The sequence below is a fragment of the Ipomoea nil genome, unplaced genomic scaffold, assembly GCF_001879475.1.
Source record: "Ipomoea nil cultivar Tokyo-kokei standard unplaced genomic scaffold, Asagao_1.1 scaffold2610, whole genome shotgun sequence".
Classification (NCBI taxonomy): domain Eukaryota; kingdom Viridiplantae; phylum Streptophyta; class Magnoliopsida; order Solanales; family Convolvulaceae; genus Ipomoea; species Ipomoea nil.
Genome location: NW_017619038.1, coordinates 293001 through 320478, shown reverse-complemented (window position 1 = coordinate 320478; position 27478 = coordinate 293001). Strand labels below are relative to the sequence as shown.

Genomic DNA, 27478 nt, shown 5'->3' with positions numbered 1-27478 from the left:
AATTAAAATTAAGCACTGCATTTCATCCACAAACCGATGGGCAAACCGAGAGGACTATTCTGACCTTGGAGGATATGCTTCGAGCTTGTGGCTTGGATTTCAAGGGTAGTTGGAGTAAATACTTAACTTAAATTGAGTTTGCATATAACAATAACTACCAATCGAGTATAGGAATGACACCTTTTGAAGCTTTATTTGGAAGGAAATGTAGATATCCTTTATATTGGAATGAAGTTGTAGAAAGAAAGATCTTAGAGCCAAAACCTGTACAACTCACATTAGAGAAGATTCAATTCATTAGGAAAAGAATTAAAGCTTCTCAAGACAGACAAAAGAGCTGGGCAAACTTGAAAAGAAGAAAATTGGAATTCAAAATTTGAGATTTTGGGTATTTAAAGGTTTCACCAACCCGAAGAGTAGTGAGGTTTGGAGAGAAAGGAAAATTAAGTCCACGTTACATTGGACCATTTGAGATTTTGAGTAGAGTTGGTAGTTTGGCATATGAGCTAGCCCTACCACCACAACTACCTGGAGTTCACAATGTATTCCATGTATCAATGCTACGAAGATACATTGCAGATCCGGGTCATGTGGTGGAGTATCAACCTTTGCAAGTTAGAGATGACTTAACTTATGAAGAAGTACATCTTCGCATCATTGACCAAAAGGAACAATTGTTGAGGTCTCGATTAATCCCCTTTGTTAAAGTGCAATGGTCACATCATACTCCAAGAGAAGAAACATGAGAAAAGGAAGATGATATGAGGATAAATATCCAGAACTCTTCAAGTTTGAAGGTATGCAAGTTTCGAGGACGAAACTTATTTTAAGGAGGGGAGATTGTAATACCCACAACCTTATAAATAAAATATATATATATGTTTAGTAAATGAGGTCAACAAGTCAAAGCTTATTAAAATTTGATATTAGATAAAATTACTAAATTACCCTTCTCTACCCTTAAAGATTAAGGAATCCCTTGGTCTTGGAGAAAGATATCTTTTAAAAGAAGATAAGGGGAGTTGACTAGAGAGAGATAGGGGAAGGGAAGACCTTGAAGCTTGGATCTCCATCTTCTTCAAGCTTAGATCTCTAAGATATTGGGTATTCTAGGTGAGTTTAACCTCTAATTTTTACTCATTATGAGTTGGGTTTATCTTTGGAGCCCTAAGATTGATATTTGAAAATATTAGGGATTTTGACAAGGAGTATTTGGGCAAGCTAAATAGCTAAGATTTGGATGTTTTAGGTAAGTGTTTATTTCTCTCAAACTATTTTTACCCTATACTATAAATTAAACTTGTGTTTTAAGTTGTATATTGATGTTTTGAGCTGCGTTTTTGGACTGGAAATGTCTACCGGAACTGTGTTTCAAAACTATGTTTTTTTGCCCTGGAAATGTTGAGTATTTTGGACTGAAACTGTTTCGGGTCTTGACTTATATATTCTGGACTGAAAGTTGGCACTATGTGTAGAGGTGTTGGAGTGGTTTGTTGGTGCTGTGTTGATGCCTTGGTGAGATGTTGCATGTCGCGTGTTCAACTCCCCCCCGCTAACATTTTTGTGTGCTATTTTACTTGTATGCTATATGTTTATAAAATGGGTTGTTTGCTTAAAGTAAGATTTGAACTCTTAACCTCATGCTTATATTAACTTAAGTTCTTCTAACTAAGCCATTTCAATCCCTTTGAAATTACTTTGGTTTAATAAACCATTCTATGATGTCTAAAGAGTTATGTACTAAGAAAATTATTATTTTGAGAATGGTTTATACCTTGCATATTTCTTAGTTTGATAAACTTATTACCTATTTTGGAAATATGAACTTTGTTATGTGATTTTAAGCAAATGATTTTTGCTACATCAGGCTATTTGATTATAAGAACTATTTTGATTATTTGATCAAACTCATGAGGCAACCTACATTTTGTTGTTTGTTTTGTTTGGCTTGGAACGTTCCTAATTGCTCATTCCGAAGCGTCGAGCTTGACTCATTCCGAATCGTCGAGTCTTTCGAATTATTTGTTGGAACGTTCCATCCGGCTCATTCTGAATCGTCGTGCCTGACTCATTCCGAATCGTCGAGTCTTTTTGGACCATTATACCGATAATGGCATGTGCCACATAATATAATGGTGGTTGTAGGTTGCCAATGAGTTATATGTAAAGGAATGATTGGTGCTTTTGAAAGTATTGTTTTATGAAATAATATTGATGCCCATGTAGCTAAAGTTTTTCGTTTTGGGAATTTGTGTATAGTATGATGGAAGTATGTTATGATTTTGATATAATTTAAGGATTGAGTTTTGCATCTAGTTGTTACTCTAAAGCTTTTTGTATTATATTGGGGCTACTTGATCCGGGGTTGAGAGGAGTATCACTTACTGGGCATTAGCTCATTATTTGTATTTTTCTCATGTTTCAGAGTAGTTAAGGACATGTGAATAGCACGAGCACAAGTGGTGGGGTCTCGAAGGTGACTTTTGAAACTTGGAGACTTAGTCCTACTTTTGGAGCTTATCATGGATTTTTGTTTATTTAGACATTCCCTTTGACCCTTTGTGTTTTTTGGTAGACCATTGTGCTTGGCTTTGGTGCTTGTGATGCATTTTGGACATACTACTCTTGATTGTAAATATCTAATAGTGGATTTGATGAGTTTTTGGGAAGAATAAGTCGATTATATTTTGTCATTTTGGGTTGTGGAATTATTGTATATTCAAGTGTTATTATGAAGATTCTGAGAGGTATGTATGGTTAGGCTTCGTATTGTTACAGGTCTTCACGTAACGATACGGCCGGGTCATGTCCTAAAAGTGGGGCGTGACAATTTTTGACCCCAACAACCATCAATACTCTCTGCAAATTTTCTTCCATGAAATCAATTAAATAGCTTCTAAATCGATGATTGAAGTGACTCACAGCCTATATTTTCTTCCACATATAGTAGTTCAAAAAATATGAATTTATTTAAATAAAAGCATGAATTTTTATTTCCTCAATAAACTAAAAGAAAAACTAAAAAAGTTTGTATTTATTTATTTATTTATTTATTTTTAAGTAAAAGAATCTTAACTGATATATGTGTAGTCAAACATTTTGTATAGTTGAATCAAAATTACTAAGAAGTAATTTTCATTTTTTTTTTTTTTTGTAATAGTATATTTACGACTTCTAGAAGAGTTTGGGGTCATCTTTTGCTATTACTTTTTCTTCTTATTTATTTTTCTTGTGAAAATCACCATTTTGGTCCCTCAATTGTCAATATAGTTCCTAATTTTTAATTTCAACTAATTTGATATTCAAATTGTTTAAAATTTTGTCAATTAAATCCTTCAGAGATCAAATTGACAAAATTTAAAAAATGGAAAAATTATCATTTTAGTCCCTCACAGGGTTTAATTGACGAAATTTTAAACAATTTGATAATCAAATTAGTTGAAATTGAAAATTAGGAACTATATTAACAATTGAAGAACCAAAATGTTGATTTTCTATTTTTTCTTTATATTGCTTGATTTTCTCTATTGATTTTTTTTTTGGGTGTAAACCACGAGATGGTCCGGGCCTTTTTATGTCCATTTTCATGCCCACCCAATTAATTCACGTTTGCTCCGAGAGGCACGGAAAATGGCCCAAAGAACTACCAGAAAAGATGGTTGGAGATACTACGAAGGTGGTGACAAATTGGCCTGTGTTTGTTTATGCAGTGACTCAGGGAGTATATAGTTGTGGATGTGGTAAGGTGGTGGAGATTTTGAACATAATTTTTTTTTTTTAGTACTATTCTATTACAATGTATCTGTTCATATATATTCTTAAATTTATGACTTTTAAGTTGGGATTGTCATTCTGTACTATTAGATTAAAAGATTATTGGCATATATTAAGAAGTAGGTCGTTGATCAATAGTTAATTAATATGGCATTTATGCTGTAAGTGGATGGATTGGCTAAATTAAAGTGAGTTAGTGATGGTGACCAAGAGATTCTAAATTGATTAGTGGTCTATGAATTAAGGTTTTTTTTAATATTTATTTATGCGAGTGATAACTTTAAATAAATAAAAAGAATAATAATAAGAAGATGGGACAAAGACATGACCCTCAAACAAATGGGAGGAAAAAGTTTTACCAATAGCAAAATATTTGGTTAAATAGATGTAATTCATATTAATAAATCAATAAAATCAATAGTCAATACAATAATAAATTATGTGTCTGTAATTTATCTATATGTACAACATTTATTAACTGAAGTCATATAATATATTAATTACAGATACATAATTTAAATGTTGTTTTGGACTAGTGTTTACTATGTAAAATAAACTGTGATCCATGGTATAATTTATCGAACAAAACTAGATGTATTTACTTAGGAGATAAAATTGTAATTCAACATTAGGATGAATTTCAATGAGCTATATTAATCTTGAAAATTGAAATTACCATATTATACTCAAAGGATCAAAATGGGAAGAAATGGGGCAAAATAGGAGAAAACAAATGAAAATATGGATTTGCCCTTGATTTTAACTTCAACTTAACCAAAACTCTAACGGAAGACAAATTTGAGTAGAAATTTCATAGCCAAAGGATAAATTAAATTACAAAAAAAAAAAAAAAAAAAAAAAACGAGAACACAAATGTAAAAATGACCATAGTCAATGGATTATTTTGGGAATTAACTCAAAAACTAATTACATTTAAAAAAAAAAAGGATTAATATGAGTTTTTTTTTGTTCAGAGGATAAAATTGAGTGATTTTAATTTAAGGTTTATATGGTCATTTTCTTTTTTATATTACAAGAACCTATAAATATAGATTTCGGCTATATAAAGAGTTAATTATTGAAGTGGTCCCTTAACTATAGCGAAATTAGCAATGTGGTCCTTGATTATTTTTTTTTTACCTAATTAAATCATTCAACTTTAAAAATCTTAACCAATTTGATCATCCATTTATTTAGTCGTCAGACGTCCGTTTACTCGGGACCAAATTGGTAATATTACTATAGTCAATAGACCATTTCGGTAATTAAATATTTGGTTTAATAAGAGATGAAATGGTGCATGTGACGACCGAAATGGTCCCTTGACTATAACCAAATTACTAATTTGGTCCCGAGTAAATGGATGCTTGACGAATAAACAAATGGATGATCAAATTGATTAAAATTTTTAGTCGAGGGACTTAATTAGGCAAAAAAAAAAAGTCAATGACTAAGTTGATAATTTTGCTATAGTCAAAGACCATTTCGATAATTAACTCTATTATAAATAATTGCTGCCGCTTTTCAGCCAAAACCCAATAGTTATATCATGGACTTGGATCCACCTTGCAAGGTGGATCTGAGTCCAACATATACTATTTGCATATTGAATGTTCACAATTTATATATACAATTTACACACTAAGGCCCTCCTGTTTGGTAAATGGCTGTTAGCTGATTTTGTTAATTAGAGAATAAAACTAGTTGATAACATTAACTTATTATAGGGAGGTATTTGGTAAATTAGCTGTTAGCTGTTTGATATAATTTCTTTTCTCAAAAAGCTAATTGAAAAATGCTGCTTTGAGCAACTTTTTGAATTTTAGCATTTTAGAGTTGATATTTTAACCAAATTAAATAGTGGTCAAATAAGTCAAAATTAACTGATAGACTAATATGTAAATTGTGTATTTTGGACCCGCAAGGTGTACCCTGGTGTACCGAATAATTTTCCCTGGTTTCTGTATACTGCACCTTTAAACCGCAAAAACCCTGTTTTTCTGTATTCGAGTATTCATAGATATCCTCATTCGCATTTTCCTACTAAGAAATACCGGCTCAAATGGCGGACGGAGCAGCTCAGTTTGACGATGGATTTCCGGCGGTTAAATTATTTAATCAAGGTTATTCTTATACCTATGACGATGTTATATTTCTTCCAGGATACATAGATTTTCCGGCCGACGCCGTCGACCTAACCACGAAGCTCAGCCGCAATGTTTCCCTGTCCATACCGTGCGTGGCTTCGCCGATGGATACAGTTACTGAGTCCTCAATGGCAGCTGCCATGGCAGCTCTCGGTGGGATTGGTATCGTCCATTCCAACACCACGCCTTCGCAACAAGCCTCCATTGTCCGCTCCGCCAAGTCTCACAAGATCCCGTTTACTGCCGACTTGGTGTTTGTATCCCCTGGCGATTCTATCCACTCCGCGGATGAGTTCGGCTCGGCTCCCTGCGTTTTTGTTACCGATTCGGGAACTCAGAGGTCGAAACTGTTGGGTGTGGTGTCGAGGTCTTCCTGGGAGTCTTTGAGTAACAAGGAAGCTAGAGTTTCAGATTACATGACGAAGTCGCCGGTGTCATTGCCCTCGAGCTACAATTTTGAGGATGTAGCTGGGTATTTGGAGGCACAAAAGCTTCAATTTGTGCCATTGGTGAGCGAAGTGGATGGCGAAGTGGTTAATTTGGTGACCAGTGCTAATGTGGATACTATCAGAGGATTCCCTAAATTAGGTTTGCCTTCACTGGGGCCTGATGGGAAGTTCTTGGTTGGAGCAGCAATAGGGACGAGGGATTCAGATAAAGAGAGGCTAGAGCATTTGGTGAAAGCAGGGATTAATGCTGTGGTTATAGATAGCTCTCAAGGATTCTCTGAATACCAAATCAATATGATCAAGTTTGTGAAGAACACATATCCTGAGTTGGATGTCATTGGAGGAAATGTGGTAACAACATATCAAGCCAGGAGTTTGATTCAGGCTGGGGTTGATGGGTTAAGAGTTGGGATGGGATCGGGCTCCATCTGTACCACTCAAGAAGTTTGTGCTGTTGGACGGGGTCAGGTAATCTTCTCTTTGTATCATTTCCATAATTTTAACATTAATTTCTTATGATTCGGTATGTATATTGTGTTAGCTAGCTTTCAATTTACATGTCAAAATGCAGTGCTAGAATAACTGTGTATGTTTGATTGCTTGGATTGTGAATCATTTAAACTCAATGGTTTTCCCTATCAGCCTGATCCCAACAATTTTGATGGTTCTTGGAAGAAAAGGTTCACTTGCATTTCTTCACTTTAGCTGCTTCTCATGACTTGCATAAAAAATTTCTGTAATACTTTAGTTGGTTCGAATTTCGAATGTCATGCATCTCCCTTTCACCATTTATGTTTTAAGCTGTTAGACAAGTAAGTACATCACTTGTGGCCTCAAGACTGACCTTCAATCATATGAAATAATAGCAATGTCTGTCAATATTTTTCAGGCTACAGCTGTATACAAGGTGTCATCTGTTGCTGAGGGAAGTGGTATTCCCATCATTGCTGATGGTGGAATTAAGAATTCTGGCCACTTTGTTAAAGCTTTAGCCCTAGGGGCATCGACTGTGATGATGGGAAGCTTCTTAGCTGGAAGCAGTGAAGCTCCTGGTACTTATGAATATACTAAGGTACAACAATATCCTGTGATATTTCTTCTATAGTTTCATACTGTTAAGAGTTCCACATTAAAAAAAAATAATAAGAGAGAGCATATGGGTTTAGACTAACTAATTGATTGGAGTTAGTCTTTTGGTTTGGCCCATGTGCATTATAGCCCAGTTGAATGACCATGGTCCAATCCCAAGCCCGTGGTCGACTGGTTAGATTCAAAATGGCCTGGTTGTACACTTGAGGGGATAGACTAGCTAATTGATTGGATTCAGTCTGTGGTTTATTTTGAGAGTCATGATGTTTTCAATCACATATATTTATTTTCATAATGCTTACATGTTCTTAATACCTTGCCAGTGCATGCTTTTAAAATATAAGTCATGTTTGGCTTTTCCTTTCTTTAAATAAATTCTTTTCCACATGTAGGATGGTCTGCGAGTGAAACGATATCGAGGGATGGGATCATTAGATGCAATGACTAAGGGAAGTGATGCAAGATATTTGGGTGATAAAGCAAAGTTAAAAATTGCTCAGGGGGTTGCTGGAACAGTTAAAGACAAGGGTTCTGTTCTGAAGTTTATACCATATACTATGCAAGCCCTAAAGCAAGGATTCCAGGACATCGGTGTTTCGTCCATCCAATCAGCCCATCAGCATTTGAGATCAGGGGCAACAAGACTAGAGGTTGGTTTGTGTATCTTTGATTGCTATGTTAGGTTGCGAAACTTGTGTTGTTTTGTAAGAGCTTGTATTTCCAGAATTACTGTAACTCAATGAAGATTTTTTGCTCTGTTTATATAGGTTCGGACTGGAGCAGCACAAACTGAAGGTGGAATTCAAGAGGGCGGAGCTCATGGACTGGTTTCTTATGAAAAGGGGAAATACTTCTGAAACTGCTCGTGTAGTCCATGAACTGCTTGTGTTTGATAGATTTAACAATGGTGTAGACCTTCACATTTCACTAATAAGTTATTTAGTGTTGTTTGAACAATGTAGTGGTTAAATTATTTGGTTTAAACAGTGAGAATTAAGCAGACTTTGTTCTTGAACTCTTTCAGTATTTTTTATTTACTTGAAATGAAATCAAATTTTGCAACATACAACAATATTTGACCATCTCTTCACAAAAGGTTAACATATGATTTTCTTTTGCCTGTAATATATAGCTTCTGGTGCACATTGTGGATGAAAATAAGTATGGATGACAAAACTATGTGATATCTAAGCAATGCAACCTTTGTATTCTTGAATTATTCTTGAACCCTTTCAAAGTTCACACAGCAGAAGGAAGATTAAATATTGCAGAGAATTTTGAATTTCAGCACGAGAGAATGAATAACTGGAGAAGTCAGTCTATGGACTAAATTCGGAATTCGTTCGTATTTACAAGTATGGTTATTATTGGAATAAGTAGAGAAGTTCATTTTAAAAGTAGATGCAAAAACAATGGTCTTTTGTAAAGTAACTAAGTAAGGCCATTTATCCTCATTTACAAAACTTGTTGACATTAATGTCAGTAAACTAGCAATTCCCGAGTTCTCAAGCCTTCCTGGTGCAGTGAAGCGGATGAACACTGATATGATGCAACAGAGACGAGCAATGCATTCTCGAGTTCTCTGGATAAACCTCGGCTAAGAAGTGAAATGATGTAGTTCATGAAGACTGCATCACAAGGTAGTGTAATAGGCCCATCGCTTGGAAGTCCAAATTCTTCTTCAGACAAGTTTAAGAGTTGCCTAATAATCTCATTCTCGAGATAAGATACAGGGACAACAAACCTCTTCTGATCAGCTGTGTAGATAGCAAAATGACCATTGTTGACTGCAGAGGAAGTACTACAGCTGTCTGCGTCATCATTTTCTCTCGGGAATGAAATCCTCTTTCTTCGGATAGCGGCAAATTTCTGCCATCTTCTTACAAGCTTGATGAGCTTCTTGGAGCTGATCATGGTATTAACTTAGAAAATATAGAGAGATTGAAAAGAAGAGAATAAGATGTGTAGAAAGCTTAAATCTTTGGTGGACAATGAGTTGCAGTTTGATGATCAAAATGAATATGGAAGTGATCTATTTAAAGTGTAGAGGAGGCTAAGATAGGCATTAAGGTCTTGAGGAGATCAAGGAAGACAAAACCATGTGCTGCTACCTAGTTGTATGGGGCCTAGAGTGTGGGCATATATAAATGAGGAAACACATGGTTATGTTTACCAATCATCTCATTGATTCAAACAAATTGATTAAGTGATGAGTTTTGGATGACAAGACTGTGTGGTGATGTCTCTTATCTTTCTTGGAATAACAGTAGTTAGGCCAGCCTATCTATTAGAAATTCTTGATGATTTCTGGATGACCTACAGAACCATGTGATGATGTTGTACGTCTGTCTTATCATGCATGCTAGCTGGCTGCCCTTCCATCCAAATATCTCTTAGCCACTCAATCCACCTCCCAAATCATCTATATAAACACTCAAATATTTCCTTCACAACTAACTACCATACTTTCTGATATATAGCATCTTTGATTTACACTGCCTCTGCTTTAACAAGAAACATCCCAGAATATAATGGCGATTAGTATGACTCGCATTCTCCATGCTAAGCAGGGCCTCAGAAGGTCTTCTTCAAGAACAAACAGAGAAATTGAGGTTCCTAAGGGGCATTTTGCAGTTTATGTGGGCGAAAGTGAAAAGAAGCGCTTTGTTATTCCAATATCATACTTGAAGGAACCATCGTTTCAAGATATGCTAAGTCAAGCTGAGGAGGAGTTCGGATTTGATCATCCAATGGGTGGACTTACAATACCTTGTACGGAGGGTACCTTCCTTGACATCATATGTAGTTTGAGTAGATATTGAGATACAACAAAGAGCTTAGTTTAGTAGAGAAATTTTTTGCAGAGAGAGCATTCTTGTACAGTTTTTTTCTTTTACCTGTCTCATCATCAGCTTGGAAACTGTAAATTTCAGTGGTTAGTTATATGAAGGCCTATTGTGCACTAAACGTCTATATATCTGGAGATTTGGGTAGTTACACTAATATTATGTTTTCAAGAAATCATTGATGACTTCATGGAAAGTGTTATTCACTATGATACAATCTGCAATAACTTAGAAAATATCAGAAAGATCCTTAAGACTAGAACTTTCATTGGCTGCAATGTTTTTTGCTGTTTTGTCCCTAATATGTACAAAAGTACTTAAGCAATTGAAGCAAGTGCAAACAAGAGGAGGGAGTGAGGGACATCGTTAACGTTATTGTAATTTGCATCTGGTGGATTCCAATGCTAACTATTCTTGAAGTGCTTTTTGCAATGAAAATTAATTATCATTAAAAATGACAACTTCTTTAAGGTCCATTGGACATTTAAGAATGAACAATACCACTTTTGTATCAGAACACATGCCAACTCATTTCATTTTTGGGATAACTAGAAAAGTCCAGTTTCATAAGTAATAGGGAAAACCATGTTCTTTTGTATAAATTTAAAAAACTGGGACAAGTCTTTTTTTTTTTTTTTTTTTCTGCCATATTTACTTGTACTAAATATTCAAAGTACATACATTAGACCAAACTCTAGTTTAAGGACAAAAGATTATTGATTTCAGATCATTTCATTCTTAGAACTACTGATCACTTATGGAGTTATGTATATAGACAGGCCTTAGTTAAGCAGACCAAAATATTACTACGTTTTCATCATCAAAGTCAGTTATGTGAAAATAAAATTGAATACAGGGGAGGGGAGGTAGGAAATCTGATTTAAAAAAAAAATTCTTGAAATTTGGAAGCTATGAGTTGAGTTACATTTCAATTTTTAAGTATACTAAAAGTAATCAATACTATCTGTCAGCAAACTAGCAATTCCTGATTTCTCGACCCTTCATGGTGCAGTGAAGCTGATGAACACTGGGATGAAGTAACTTGGATAAGCAATGCATTCTCGAGCTCTCTGGATAAGCCTCGGCCAAGAAGTGAAATGATGTAGTTCATGAAGACTGCATCGCATGGTAGTGTAATAGGCCCATTGCTTGGAAGTCCAAATTCTTGTTCGGACAAGTTTAAGAGTTGCCTAATAATCTCATTCTCGAGGTAAGATAAAGGGATAACAAACCGCCTCTGATCAGCCGTGTAGATAGCAAAATGACCCTTACTAACTGCAGAGGAAGTACTACAGCTATCTGCATCATCATTTAGTCTTGGAAGTGAAATCCTCTTTCTTCGGATGGCAACGAATTTCTGCCATCTTTTCACCAACTTGATGAGCTTCTTGTTACTGATCATGATATTAAACTAGGAATTCGAGAGAAATATAATGGAAGAGAACAATATGAGTAGAAAGCTTAGATATTGGGTGGAAGAAATTGGAGGGTTTGATGATCAAATTCATACCCAGAAGTGATCTATTTAAAGTACTAAAGAGTAAATCAAAGAAGGCAAAATCATGTTCCACTCAGTTGTATGGGGCCTATTAGGGTTGCCATAAATAGAGACAGAGAAATGAGGAATCACATGGTTTTGTTTCCGAATTCAAACAAATCGATTAAGCTATTTTCTAGGTGAATAACATGATCTTTCTGCACTCTTTCTTCATCTCTCATTTGTAGTTAAGCTATCCCCATCTATTCAACTTTCATTGAAGCATGTGGGGAATGATGTCCATTCACACAAGTTTAGTAAAAATTGTTGATGATTATTGGAAGACAAAACAGTGTGGTAATGTCTCTTATCTTGCTAGCTGGCTGCCCTCCCATCCAAATTTCTCTTAGCCACTTGATCCACCTCAGCTCCCATAGGATCTATATAAACACATTTGAGTTGGACTTGGTATTCACCACCACACTCAATCAATTGCATCACAAAAACCATAGTTTCTATAGCTTGCTTAATTAGCACTTCCTATACCTTCCCAAAAAAGCATTTGAACATGGCAATTGGTATGGGGCATATTTTCCGTGCTAAGCAAGGCCTTGGAAGATTTTCTTCAAGAACAAACAGAGAAAGTGAAGTTCCTAAGGGCCATTTTGCAGTTTATGTTGGGGAGACTGAAAAGAAGCGCTTTGTCATTCCAATTTCGCACTTGAAGGACCCTTCATTCCAGGACTTGCTATGTCAAGCTGAGGAAGAATTCGGATTTGATCATCCAACGGGTGGACTCACAATACCTTGTCCGGAGGATACATTTCTTGACATCATCTGTAGTTCAAGTACATCTTGAGAAACAACAAAGAGAATAGTTTAGCGGATAAATTTTTTGCATAGATAGTATTCTTGCCCCCATTTTAAGCTGTCTCATTATCAGCTTGAAAACTGTAAATTTCACTGATTATATTAAGGCCTATTGTTCACTAAATTTCTGTATATCTATGGACTTGGGTAGTTACATTATTATTATGTTGTTAACAAATATTGATGACTTGCTGGAAAGCAAATTTTTTTTTTTTTTTTTTATATATATTCTTGTCTGCTTTTCTGCAGTAACTTTGAAAACATCACACAATCTATCCAATTTTTACCAAATATTTTTCTCAATTTGTTTGCATAAGATACTGTGAATAAAACTAGGATTATGCTGAACTTCCAAAGAGCAGATGTATCAGAAAGACCCTTAAGACTCGAAACTACCATTTTCTGCAATGTTTTTTGCTGTTTTGTCCCTATTGTGTACACCTGGTGGATTCCAATACTAACTATTCTTGAAGTTCTTTTGGCAACGAAATTACTTATTGCCAAAAAAGTCATGTTCTTTAAGGTACGGTCCATCGTACAAGTATTTCAAACACACCCTCAATAAAAACAATTATGTTCTTTCTTGTAATAACAAAGAACAGAGAAAACTATGTTCTTTTCTAAAAATATGGCCATTTGTCATAGATATAGCAAGAAAAACAAAGTGTAGTGTAAGGAGAAAATATTATCGATTTCAGATCATTTCATTCTTAGAACTACTGTTAAGCTTATATAGACTGGCCTTAGTGAAGCAGAACCAAGTATCACTCAAATCAGTTATGTAAAAACAAATAAATAAATAAATACAGAGATGGGGGGGTAGGCAATCTGATATAAAAAGCAAACTTGTTGAAATTTGAAGTCTATGAGTTGAGTTACATTTGAAATCTAAACTTTCTAAGTATACTTAAAATAGTTAATTCTATCTGTCAACAAACTAGCAATTCCTGAGTTCTCCACCCTTCATGGTTCAGTGAAGCTGATGAACACCGGGATGAAGTAACTGAGATAAGCAATGCATTCTCGACTTCTCTGGATAAGCCTCGGCTAAGAAGTGAAATGATGTAGTCCATGAACACTGCATCACATGGTAGTGTAATTGGCCCATCGCTTGGAAGTCCAAATTCTTCTTCGGACAAGTTCAAGAGTTGCCTAATAATCTCATTCTCGAGATAAGATAGAGGGACAACAAACCGCTTTTGATCAGCTGTGTAGATAGCAAAATGACCCTTGCTAACTGCAGAGGAAGTACTACAGCTATCTGCATCATCATTTAGTCTTGGAAGTGAAATCCTCTTTCTTCGGATGGCAACGAATTTCTGCCATCTTTTCACCAACTTGATGAGCTTCTTGCTACTGATCATGATATTAAACTAGGAATTTGAGAGAAATATAATGGAATCCAACAAGATCAGTAGAAACCTTAGGTATTGGGTGGGAAAAATTGGAGGTGTTGATGATCAAAATCCATACAGAAGTGATGTATTTAAAAGGAAGGCAAAACCATGTTCCACCCCCAGTTGTATGGGGCCTTTTAGTTTCAATCAGAAATATATGGGATCACATGGTTTTGTTGAGACACAGAAATGAGGAATCACATGGTTTTGTTTCCCAGTCATCTTATTGATTCAAGCAAATTGATTAAGCTATTTTCTAGGTGCATACCAAGATCTTTCTGCACTCTTCCCTCATCTCTCATTTCGTAGGCTTTCTCGGAAAGACACAAGTAGTTAAGCTATCCCCATCTATTCAATTTCATTGAAGCATGTGGGGAATGATGTTCATAGACTCATCTTTTTTCTTCTAACTTGTTTGTAGAAGAAATTCTTGATGATTTTGGAAGACAAAACCATGTGGTAATGTCTCTTATCTTGTTAGCTGGCTGCCCTCCCATCCAAATTTCTCTTAGCCACTCAATCCACCTCCCAATGGATCTATATATATTTACACATCTGATTTAGTATTCACCACACTCAAGTAATTGCTTCACACAAACCATAGTTTCTACAATTCTACACTCACAAATTGTTTCTATAGCTTCTTCAATTAGCACTGCCTCAATCTGCTTTCCAAAAAAAAAACATTTGAAGATGGCAATTGGTATGGGGCACATTCTCCGCGCTAAGCAAGGCCTTAGAAGATCTTCTTCAAGAACAAACAGAGAAAGTAGTGAAGTTCCTAAGGGGCATTTTGCAGTTTATGTTGGGGAGAGTGAGAAGAAGCGCTTTGTCATTCCGATTTCATACTTGAAGGACCCTTCATTCCAAGACTTGTTGTGTCAAGCTGAGGAAGAATTCGGATTTGATCATCCAATGGGCGCACTCACAATACCTTGTATGGAGGATACCTTCCTTGACACTATCTCTAGTTTGAGGAGATCTTGAGAAACTACAGACAACTTAGTTTAGTGAAGATAAATTTTGCATAGAAGAGTTTTCCTGTACACTTCATATATATACATTTTTGTCTGCATTTTTGCAGTAACTTTGAAAATATTCCTATTTCATCTTATTGCACTGAATATGCTTTGAGCAAAACTAGCAGTAAATATCTCTTCAAGCTAACAAAATTCAAGACATGTTCTACACACTAAAAGTCAAGACAAAAGAAAATTCTGCAAGTTAAGAATAAAGGAATAATCTCGAAAACAGTCTACATTTTAGCTATGATGTGCTGATCTACAATTTTTTTTTTCTTTTTTTGTTTTTTGGAACAAATAATGATTTGGGTAAGAGCATTGATGTCCACAACCTTAAAGCGTATAGCGCATAACTGTGCATTATAGCCCAATTGAATGACCTTGGTCTGGTTAGAACTGTTCAGGATTTTTTAGATAACAAGACTTGCTATCTCATCATATGGTTCAAATTGCATCTGCCTTCTGGTTATTATTATTGGTAGGTGCTAAGCCGCCTGAAATGGAAGTGGAAAAATTTTATTGTTACAAATTCAATAAGGCAAAACTATATAGTTTGATGCTTTTTGCTAAAATTTGAATAAAATTAATGAAAATAAGCACTTGTAACAGAAAATATGTCAACTATGTGTGTTGCAACAAACTGAAGATTAAGGAGAATTTGAAAGTAATGAATATACTTGAATTTTCAAAGAAGACTACTGAACATATTGATTATCAAGTATTGGTGTATTTGTACATTTCACAAGATGTATTGAGCTACAACTAATATCCTCATTTACAAAACTTATTATCAGCAAACTAGCAATAATTCCTGATTTCTCAACCCTTCTTGGTGCAGTAGAGCTGATGAGCATCGATATGAAGTAACTGAGTTGAGTAATGCAATCTCTAGTTCTCTGGATAAACCTCGGCTAAGAAGTGAAACGATGTAGTCCATGAAGACTGCATCACATGGTAGCGTAATAGGCCCATCGCTTGAAAGTCCAAATTCTTCTTCAGACATGCTTAGGAGTTGTCTAATGATCTCATTCTCGAGATAAGATAAAGGAACAACAAACCGCTTCTGATCAGCTGTGTACACAACAAAATGACCCTTGTTTGCTGCAGTGGAAGTGCTGCAACTATTCGCGTCATCATTTAGTCTTGGAAACGAAATCCTCTTTCTTCGGATGGCAGCAAATTTTTGCCATCTTTTGGCGAGCTTGATGAGCTTCTTGGAGCTGATCATGGTATTAACTTAGAAAATAGAGAGCGAGGAATTGAATGGAAGAGAAGAAGATGTGTAGAAACCTTGGAAATTGGTTAGACTGAACTTCAGTGTTTGATTATCGAAATGCATATGGAAGTGATCTATTTAAACAAGCTTAAGTTGTAGAGGAAATAGGCATAACCATGTGCAAGGGGCCTATTAGCTTCAATCAGAAATATATGGAATCTGTTGTGTGGCCATATAAATGAGGAATCACATGGTTTTGTTTCCCAATCATTCAAACAAATATTCTCTTAATTGGTGAATTCCATTAACTTATCTTCTCTGCCCTCATCTCCCATTGGAAGGCTTTCCTGTATTGACAGAAGTGGTTAAGCTATCCCCATCTCTTCAATTTCATTGAAACATGCATGTGGGGAATGATTTTTGAGAAACAAAACTGTGTGGTAATGTCTCTTATCTTTGGTATTGAAAGGGGCCATTTAGTTTGAATTAGAAATATATGGGACTGGAAATATCCCCAATTGTGGCGACACGCAGTTGAGGAATCACATGTTTATGTTTCTCAATCGATCATAGAACTGATAGATTCAAACAAGAAAGAAGATTAAGATAACCCATAGGCGAACGACATCAATCTATTGCACTTCATCCTTATCTAACATTTGGTAGGCTTTCATTTCTTGGAATAGCAGTAGTTAGGCCATCCTATCTATTCAATTTCATTGAAGCATGTGGGGAATGATGTTCAAACAAGCTCTTTATCTGCAATGTTGATAGTAGAAAATTCATAATGGTTGTTGGAAGACAAAACCATGTGGTAATGTATGTGTCTTAACAAGCTATCTGGCTGAATGGTGCCGTTTTGCCTCCGCGTGCTTGGGGTAAAAGTGAACTACTGTTGTTCTTGGCCATCCCTTCGCCGAAAGGAACAGTGAATGTTTTGACATGTATGACTGTTGACCCCTGTTGTTTAAACTTTTTGTTCCATTTCCCACTTTTACCCGGCGCGCACGTCGTGCATTGTACTATCATTGCGTGTGCGTTGCCTTCCCCATTTATCATTTACTCCGTATCATTTATCATTTACTATCATTTGCGATACATGAGTGGAGATCTACGACTATGCTCCTTTTTCTTTAAGGTCATCGTTTGCAATCTGCGGGTTGTTTGCCGTTTGCTCGAAATCCTGCCAAGAAATCTGTTGTTTCTTTATGTGTTCGTTGGAATACAGCTTGTGTTGTTGTTTCTTTATGTGTTCATTGGAATACAGTTTCGCTTCGTTATAACGGCATTCCTCAACAGAAATTTGTTGTTTCTTTATGTGTTGACTGTTGTGGGATAGCTCTGTCGCAGGTCGCCGTTTCGCAAACATCTTCTCTGTCCGGCGTGTCTTTTATCGGCTATTTTGACCGTCGTTTCTGTTTAGGTTATTTCTTTGCGTCTTCGCCGTTTGGTCTGAGTTGCACCTGGGCGTGCATTTTGTCTCCGTCCAACATTCGTCTTGCTGATATATATTGTCTGCGGTATCGTTTACGGTATATACATTTGAATTATTATCTTCTGTTTTGTTGCCGTTGCTTTTCAACTCTTGTCTATATTTTGACTACGCGTTGGCGATTGTCGACTTTAATGCTTTGTCCTCTACCGAATACACTGCTGATCCGGTTGTTTTTTCTGCCCTCGGTTTAGGCTCAGTGTCTTTTGCGCCGGAAATGCAGACGACGCCATTAATGTTTTATATTTTCCAATATATATATATATATATATATATATATATATATATATATATATATATATTTATAGATATATTTCAGTATATTATATATTTCGTTTTTCTTTGTATTACAAAGTATTGTTATTATTATTATTATTATTATTATTATTGCATATTATTATAATATATATTGTTATTGTTATTGTTATTGTTATTGTTATTGTTATTCTTATGTTATGTTGTCTTAGCGGCGTTATTTACTGGTTAGCCGTGGTTCTAAATTGCGTCGTATACATATGCCATCAATTAACCATGTACTTGCATATTCTGTTCGTCTTTTGTTGTTATCCACTTGTTTAAGCCTTAATGGATTATCAAAACGAGAGCGTACACATTATGCCTAAGCAAAATCGGCGGCGGTTTTCGACGCCGGCCGCGCAGGTTCGCCCTCAAGTTGGTGCCTATTCAAGGGACTCACGCCCTTTTCCGTTAGAGGTGTCTTCAGACGAAGATGACAACTCTAGGGCGGTCAGAGAGTGGTTGTTCTCTGATTCAAATGATGAGAACATGATGCCTCATCCGTCAAAGCAGATCGTGCCGAGCCGTGGAAGTGAGCATGCATATGGTGGGCAAGTTCGTGCCTATTTAGGGGACCCCCACACTTTTCCGATAGAGGTGTCTTCAGACGACGGCGACGACTCTAGGGCGGTGAGGGATTGGTTGTTCTCTAATTCAAATGATGCGGACCTAATGCCTCGTCCGTTGAAGCAGATCTTACCGAGTCGTGTACGTGAACATGCGTGTGGTGGGCGTACCTCGGTGACGGACAAAATGTTGCCGCAGTCGGTGAATAAAGAGGTCCATTTTGGATGGTGTCGTTGTATGCTGAAGCACGCTAACGCCGACAACGACTATATGGACTTTGCAACTTGTTATGAACGTGTTGTCCGTTCAAGGTCTCGGTCGTTAACTGACCCAGAACCAAAGGTATCATTGGGCGTTGCTGGCTGCAATTGTCGACCCTGTAGAGATTCATCGAATCATTAGTGCTCGCCGTACCTTGATTAGCTGTTGTGGAATGCGTATCTTTTGGACAATTTTGTAAACACAAGAAAGTTACACCTATGTTTTTTTTTTTTTTCCAAATAAATCAAAAGAAATGGGCCAATTTATTTAATATTTACTGAATTGCTGAAATGATGTTCCCTTTGTGGATGTTGCCTTGTTTAGTTATAACTGTTGTTGTTAGATGCTTATGTTTTCCTCTGCTTGTTGTTGTGCTAAAAAATGGTTGTGTTTGCAGTTTTATTGAACAAAATGCAGACGCAGGCAAAAGGCCGGAAGCGTTTTACTGCCAAGGAGGCACGCGAACAGAAGAGAGTACGAACTGCAGGTGCATGGCAACGACTGATTGCTGATAAACGCATTACTATTCCCCCACCGGGTGCTGTTGGCGGGCCATCAATGTCCAGACATCAACTTCTGTGTGTAATGAACATAACACAAGTGCACTATCATATTACTTTTTTGGGAAATTAGCTAGTTATTCTTTGATTCTTTTATGGTGCTACAGCTGACCTTGTTTGATTTTGCTTCTTTTGTTATGTTTCTTGTGTTCGCGATCTGGAATGCCTTGCTGTTACTGGAATGTTTTATCTTGTGAATGTTGACTCACACAAATCCATTAAATTATATTCTTTGCTTATAAATGCACATATTTCTAACAATTTCAACCATGAACATCTATTCATTTATTTGATTACACTCCTTTATACATTGCTTTTTGTACGACTGGGGTTTTGTTTTCTGTTTGTTGGACTTCTTTATCCACTGAGATTGCGATGCAGCTGAATCTCTAACTTTCCCGCCTGTACCTGATTGTAGCTATTGTGGTGCAATTCGTATGCTTTATGAACAACCTCAGTTCTGCTGTTGCAAAGGTGAAGTTGTCCTTGTGTCGAATGAGATGCCAAACTTATTAAGGCAAATGTATACTGCAAATGATGATAAAGCCAGGAATTTCAGGGCATCTGTTAGGACGCACAATAATACAATTGCGTTCATGTCTCTTGGCATACATAAGACTGACCCGAACTTGTGCATGCGTAATAAGGGCGTTTATAATTTTAAAGTTCAGGGTCAGATGTATCATTTTATCGATGACGTGTTGCCTGCTGGTTGCCCTCCGCGTAATCTTCAATTGTATTTTTATGATATGGAGCATGAAATTGAAAATAGACTCGGGTCGTGCTCGCGCCTAAATGAAATCACTGTTAAGAATTTGGTCACGCTCTTGGATTGCAATCCGTACGCACGTTTTTTTAGGAGCCTAAAGGATGTGGCCCATTCTGATGAGTTCAGTATTTGTTTGAACTCCTCACCTTCACTTGATCAGAGAGTTTGTAATACCCCAACAACTTCGCAGGTCACAGCTGTCTGGATTGAAGAGTCTGATGGCATTTGTGAAAATAGGCATATTCGCGTATATGCCCGTTGTGGCCGCAGCCAAAATATTCAATACTATTATGGCTGTTATGATCCGTTACAATATCCGCTTCTGTTTCCGTTTGGTGATGTGGGATGGCATGAAGGTATTTAGAAAATTAGACGCTCATCTCATGTGCAACCCGTTAGCTATACAAACTCGGTCTCTATTGATGTTGCTGATGTAACGATTGCCGATGAATTGATTAGGGTAGAGGATGCAGGCTTCCGTGAAGGGCGTAAGTGGCAGAGTGTGTCCTGCAGAGAATACTATGCTTATAAATTTCAAATACGCCAAGGAGATAGATCTATGCTGCTCCATAGCGGCCGCTATTCCAACAATTTATTGTTGACATTTACATTAAAGTTGGAGACACATCGACTAGATTATTTCACGCAGAAACAACAATTTTTCCGGGCTGATAACTATCCGGGCCTTGTGGACAGCGTTGGTGTTGGTGCTGTTTTTTGAATTGATGTTGGTCGCCGAGTTATTTTGCCGTATTCGTTCATTGGAGGCCCTAGGGATATGCAGAGTCATTATATGGATGCAATGTGTCTTGTACAAAACTTTGGAAAACCTGATCTCTTCTTAACAATTACATGTAATCCTAATTAGCCAGAAATCAGGAATCTTCTGCAGCATGCCGATGAAGCACAAAGCAGGCCTGACCTCATTGCACTGGTTTTCCATGCTAAGTTGCAAGCGTTTAAGGACCAGTTGACCAAAAAGTCTTTTTTTTTGGTGATGTTGCGGCATACACTTATGTTATTGAGTTCCAAAAAAGGGGCTTGCCGCACGCTCACTTTCTTCTTATTCTAAAGAACAAATATCTTGTTGCATCGCCATCTTTTGTCGATGCTTTTGTGTCTGCAGAAATACCTGATCCACAGATTTAGCCTCGACTGTATGAACTTGTTAAAAAACATATGGTTGATGGCCCTTGTGGCGTCCTGAATCCTGTTTTCCCTTGTATGGTTAAGAGGATATTACAGCCTGTTGCTTCTTGCAAGAGTAAATACCCGCGACCATTTTCTTGTCAGACTTTGTTTGCTGATGATTCTTATCCCGTTTATCGGAGACGTAAAACGGCACTTTCTGTTCGCGTTAGGAGGGCCAAACTTGATAACAAATGGATTGTCCCTTATAATCCGCAGCTGTTGCTTATGTTTGATTGCCACATCAGCGTTGAGGTCTGTGCAAGTATTAAGACTGTCAAATATATTTATAAAGGACATGTTAGGGTAAGCATGTCTTGGGTCATAATAATGAAAGTCAGATTATTGATGAAATAAAAGAGTATCAAAATGCGAGGTGGATATCTCCTTCCGAGGCTGCTTGGCGTATATTTGGGTTTGTAATTGCTGAGATGAAACCGCCTGTTATAAAGTTGCAGGTTCATTTGGAAAATTCTCAGTATATTAATTTCTATGGCCACGAGAGGATCACCTATATACTAAGTAGGGAAGAATCGTGCCGTACAATGTTAACTGAATTTTTTAATTTTGTCCGTCAATTAATTTTTTACTATTTTCCGCGACAATCAACACTTCAGAGACTAATAATCCAAACGACGTCATTTATTTTTGCTTTTTCCCTCTGTTTATTTCGTAAATCTAGCTAATTCACCGTTATTTATTGACTTTTTTTAATCACCATGGCCAAATTGTATAATTCGTGTCCACATAAAAAAAAAATTACCAAATGACGAATAATTACAAATAATTTGTTAACCACTAAAACTATTAACCATCCTTGTGCCTTTACAATTTTTCACCGTTCGAATACATTCAACATAAACCGGCCTTCAATATAATCAATTTGTTTCGAACCGCGGCAAACTTCTACATCAATCCAGCACATAATTACTGTCGAAGATAATAACTTAACAATATACTAAGTACAAATACAAATGCACAACTTAAAAACGATCTACAACCACAACATCCGAACGACCGAACTGTCCTTTTCTTTAACATACAATTCAGTCTTTCAATTTGTTCTTCATTTCGGTTTATCCTCTTCAGTAGTCCTGGTATAATCGTCTTTGCTCTTGCACACATCGAAGGGTCTGCCCATTGAAAATACCCACAGCTGTTCGTGCCCTAAAATAAACAACAGCCGTAGAAAACGAAATTCTTAACTACTGTCAAACACATGTATTTAAATATGGTATATTACTTACCGACACATCCACACATTTCCAGAATCGTCTACCCGGATTTTGATCATTCCATGACGTCTTCATACACATTTGATTGCCGCATTGCCGACAGTCTCTGATCTGTACAAATTCCGTGCAAACATTCGGTGTTCTACAGGTCCAATTCCATGCATCGTCAGGTGGGAATTCCTCCATTACAGGTGCCGTTACAAAAAAAAAAAAAAAAAAAAAAAAAAAAAAAAAAAAAAAAAAACTTCGGGAATTGGTATGCCAACACAAATATATACTCCGTGTTTATTAGCTTTGAGAATTGCTATGCCAACCCAAATCTATATCGCTATTAGTAACCCACTTAGTAAATGACATTTTTACCCTTTACAAAAGCCTAGACCTCCCTACGCTAAACGACTATTCACGCGCGTACAAATACAAACCAAACCTATTTCGCATTCAATTACGTCTAAATATATAAATAAATTTGTAACATGCATTGCAAAATAGACCAAAACGTACTGACCAAATCTTATACTCCGTGTCTTTACAATCCAAAAGAATTAAATTGTACCACTATTGTTCATCAATTAAAATCATTCCACAAAATCCAAAACAATTAAATTGTACAACTATTGGGCATCAATTATAATCATTCCACGACGCGCAACGCGCGGATTCCTGCTAGTCATCAACATAAACCAAAGATATATACTTTTTCCAAGTAGATGTTTATAGAAGACAAAATGGTCAACCTTGCTTTGAATCATGCCAAATTGTTGGATCACATCTCTAAATCTCCCAAACCAAGCACGTGGAGATTGCTTCAACCATAGAGAGAGCGCTTAAGACGACAAACAAGATTAGCTCCTGTCTTAGCCACAAATCCAGGTGGCTGATACACTTCCTCATTCAGATCCCCATGTAAGAAGGCATTCTTTATATCCAACTGATATAGCATCCAGTGATGGTTGGCTGCCATTGAGAGTAAGAGGCGGATAGAAGTGATCTTGGCCACCGGTGAGAAGGTATCCGTGTAGTCAATGCCAAAAACCTGTGTGTATCCTTTAGTCACAAGTCGAGCTTTGAGTCTATATATCAACTTGTCCATCTGGACCAACCTTCACATTATACACCCATCTACAACCAACCACAGTTTTACCAGGAGGTAAAGGTACTAACTCCCAAGTCCCGGAAGAATGTGTGCTTTCATTTCATCAACCATTGCTTGAGTCCACCCTGGATGAGTTAATGCCCCCTTGACATTGTTTGGAACAAAATTAGTTGACAAACTAGCAATGAAGGCACAATATGATGGAGAAAGACATTTTTGTGAAAGGAAATTATAGATAGGGTAAGGATTTCGAGTGGATCTTTTACTTACTCAACTAGTAATGGGAGAGTCTGTCGTCTTGTTTTGGGCATCATCATTGGGTAACAATGATGTAGAACATGACTCAACTGGATGTCTATCCTCTTGGGAATCTTGACGATTGCGTCGCTGGTAGGTGTACAACAACGGTGGAATATGTCCTTCCTCTTGAATGGTTGGAGTTGGTATAGTTCTTTTAGGAATAGGTATGGTCCTTTCAGGAACAGTGGGAGATACAGGTTCTGAGAAAGTAGGAACAGGGAGAATTTATGTGATTTCAATGGGTTCGCATAGGAAATTAGACTCAACAGAGGTGGAAGAGAAAAAATGTGTTGTTTAAAAAAATGTAACATCGGAAGAGGTATAAAACCGGTGTGTTCTAGGACAGTAACACTTAAAGCCTTTTTGGAGGCGAGAATACCCAAGGAAAACACATTTTATTGCATTGGCATCAAGTTTATCACGCCCTGGAGAAGTATTATGAACAAAGCAAGTACACCCAAAGATTCGCAATGGAAGCTTATGGAGAGGCTCCTGTGGACGTAAGATATGAAGAGGAATTTTTCCTTCCAAAACAGAGGAAGGCATCCAATTTATGAGATAGCAAGAGTTAAGTATAGCATGCCCCCAAAAATTCTTAGGTACCTTGTTATGAATAAGCAAAGTACGAGCTGTTTCAACAAGATGACGAATTTTTCATTCAGCAACTCCATTCTGTTGAGGAGTTCTAGCACATGACAATTCATGAAGTATTCCATTTGAGGAAAAGAAAGAAGTGAAAGGGTCAGAAAAATATTCTCTTGCATTATCACTGCATAAGATTTTGAGAGATGCCCCAAATTGGTTCACGATTTCATTGTAGAATTTTTGAAACACATCAAATAATTCAAAACGATTCTTCATTAGAAAGACCCAAGTGCATCGGGAGAAATCATCAATGAAGACAACAAAATATGAGAAACCCAAAGTGGATGAAACTCGACACGTTCCCCAAACATCATAGTGAACTAAAGAAAATGGGGTATTGGCCCTCTTATTCACTCTACTAGGATATGAAGCTGTTGAGTGCTTCCCAAGCTGACACGATTCACACTCTATGGTTTTTAAATTTGACAATCCAAGAACCAGTTGTTTTAATTTATTGAGGTCAGGATGTCCTAAACGACAATGGTTAAGAAGGGGTGAAATAGAAGCCGAGCAAGTTGTTTTGTTATTGGCGGAACATGAAAGATGGTATAAACCTCGTGATTCATATCCTACACCAATTGTCCCTTTTGTTTGGCGGTTCTGAATAACCACTGAATCAGAAGAAAAGGTGACAAGGCAATTAAGTGAGTGAGTAAGTTGATTAACTGAAATCAAATTGAAATGGCAACCAGGAATGTAAAGGACATTGGATAAAGACAAAAAATGAATGGTGACTTTTCCAACTCCTATAGCTTTTCCTTTTGATCCATCACCAAATGTGATATCGGGAAGAGAGTCTGAGAACTCAATATTATAGAAAAATAAGAGATTACCAGAAATGTGATCAGTGGCTCCAGAATCAAGAATCCAAGATGAATCAGATTTTAATGCAAGAGCAGTATGAGACAAGTTGGTCCTAGCAACTTTCAGCATGTTGTTTAAACTTTCATGTTTTGCCATAGCTTTCAGAAAAATATGAGAAAATCACCATAGAATCGCAGACAAGGGACGAACTGATTTGGAAAATTTTGTCGGGAAAGGGATGCTGAACAGTGCTAGTCACCACTGTTCATCGGCCATAGGTGATTGAGAGAAATTTCAGGCCCTAAAAAAGAGGCTTTGATACCATGTTAAAAGCTAGAAAGGGTTCTTGTATTTATCTAACTTCAAGTTACAAGTCTATATATAGGTCTACAAGAGTATTGAGAAAAAAGCAATAATAAATAAATGTTGGAATATGAGCAGTGTTAGAATATGAGCAGCCTACTCTTATTATTATGCTTTTATTATGCTTTTAAGTCTTTGGGGAGTGGAATAGTTTTAGACCTTTTACGTCCCTTCCCAATACTTGTTATCTTCCTATATAATGTCTTGTAATGTGTTGTTCTTTCTAAGATGGAATAACAAGAAGATAGTTCAGGTTCCTTTTAGTTTACCTTTCAACATGGTATCAGAGCCAAGTTTGAAGGGCCTGAAAATTTCCAGATGAACTCACTGCGGAAAACAGTGTTCATCATCACTTTTCTATACTATCTCAAACTAAGAGCTTTATTCATTGATTTGGTGCCACATTCCTTCAAAAGAAGCTCCGACGACACTGCTCACTCTTTTCCGGCAGCTTTTTTGGCAGCTTTTTCCGGCCAAAATTTCCAGATCATCTCGCCTTGTTCCTGCAACACTACGGTGTTTTTCTCATATTTTTATGACAACTATGGTAGAACATAGAATTTCTAGCAGTGTACCAGCCGGGAAGTCTGCCTAGGTCACCAAAAATCAGACTCATGCTCTTGCATTAAAGTCAGACTCAGTTTGGGTCTTGGATTCTGGAGCAACTGATCACATATCTGGTAACCTTTCTTTTTTCTCCCATATTGATTTCTCAGACTCTCTTCCTGCTGTCACTTTTGGCGATGGGTCAAAAGGAAAGGCTATAGGAATTGGAAAAGTTACTCTTTATCCAATGTTCTTTACATTCCCAGGTGTCCCTTCAATTTGATTTCAATTAATCAACTTACTCAGTTTCTTAAATGCCTTGTTACCTTTTCTTCTGATTATGTGATCATTCAAGATCGTCAAACAAAGGAAACAATTGGTAAAGGATGTGAATCACGAGGTCTCTATCACCTTTTTTGTTCTACCAATACCAAAATAGCTTGCACTGCTACTACCTCACCTCTCCTTAACCATTGTCGCTTAGGACACCCAGATCTGAATAAATTAAAACAACTTTTTCCTGGTTTGTCAAATTTAAAAACCATAGAGTGTGAATCATGTCAACTTGGGAAACACTCCAGAGCCTCATATCCTAGTAGAGTGAATAGAAGGGCCAATACCCCATTTTCTTTAGTTCACTCCGATGTTTGGAGACCATGTCGAGTTTCATCCACTTTGGGTTTCTTGTATTTTGTTGTCTTCATTGATGATTTTTCTCGGTGCACTTGAGTCTTTTTAATGAAAAACCGTTTTGAGTTATTCAATGTGTTTCAAAAATTCTACAATGAAATTGTGAATCAATTTGGGGTTTCTCTCAAAATCTTACGGAGTGATAATGCAAAAGAGTATTTTTCTGACCCTTTCACATCTTTCTTTTCCTCACATGGAATACTTCATGAATCTTCATGTGCTAGAACTCTTTAGCAAAATGGAGTCGCTGAACGAAAAATTCGTCATCTTATTGAAACAGCTCGTACCTTGCTTATTCATAATAAGGTTCCTAAGAATTTATGGGGGCATGCTATACTTCACTCATGTTATCTCATAAATCGAATGCCTTCTTCTGTT

At 36.8% G+C, this 27478-nt stretch overlaps 5 protein-coding genes across 6 annotated transcripts in view; 1 reads left to right on the top strand and 4 right to left on the bottom strand.

The window, feature by feature from the left end:
• Positions 1-5751: 5751 nt before the first annotated feature.
• On the top strand, positions 5752-8523 carry LOC109154223 (inosine-5'-monophosphate dehydrogenase-like). Its single transcript, XM_019302060.1, has 4 exons — positions 5752-6838; positions 7260-7442; positions 7852-8109; positions 8227-8523. The coding sequence occupies exons 1-4, from the start codon at positions 5837-5839 to the stop codon at positions 8314-8316; spliced, it is 1533 nt and encodes a 510-aa protein (XP_019157605.1). The 5' UTR covers positions 5752-5836; the 3' UTR covers positions 8317-8523.
• A 223-nt stretch (positions 8524-8746) lies between these two features.
• Positions 8747-9437, bottom strand: LOC109154229 (auxin-responsive protein SAUR68-like). Its single transcript, XM_019302066.1, has one exon. It carries the CDS (start codon positions 9371-9373, stop codon positions 8939-8941), a length of 435 nt encoding a protein of 144 aa, XP_019157611.1. The 5' UTR covers positions 9374-9437; the 3' UTR covers positions 8747-8938.
• A 1750-nt stretch (positions 9438-11187) lies between these two features.
• LOC109154232 (auxin-responsive protein SAUR68-like) lies at positions 11188-11795 on the bottom strand. The gene has a single exon (XM_019302069.1). It carries the CDS (start codon positions 11705-11707, stop codon positions 11273-11275), a length of 435 nt encoding a protein of 144 aa, XP_019157614.1. The 5' UTR covers positions 11708-11795; the 3' UTR covers positions 11188-11272.
• Positions 11796-13308: 1513 nt separating this feature from the next.
• Positions 13309-27478, bottom strand: part of LOC109154227 (auxin-responsive protein SAUR68-like) — a 93018-nt gene continuing 78848 nt past the window's right edge. Inside the window, exon 2 of one of the 2 annotated variants that reach the window (XM_019302065.1) lies at positions 13309-14534. In XM_019302065.1, the coding sequence (XP_019157610.1) occupies positions 13582-14016 (435 nt within the window). In that variant the 5' untranslated portion in view covers positions 14017-14534 and the 3' untranslated portion in view covers positions 13309-13581. Of the gene's footprint in view, positions 14587-27478 lie in introns of both variants that reach the window. The other variant, XM_019302064.1, reaches the window with a different exon arrangement.
• Positions 15698-16484, bottom strand: LOC109154225 (auxin-responsive protein SAUR68-like). The gene has a single exon (XM_019302062.1). The coding sequence runs from the start codon at positions 16297-16299 to the stop codon at positions 15862-15864; it is 438 nt and encodes a 145-aa protein (XP_019157607.1). The 5' UTR covers positions 16300-16484; the 3' UTR covers positions 15698-15861.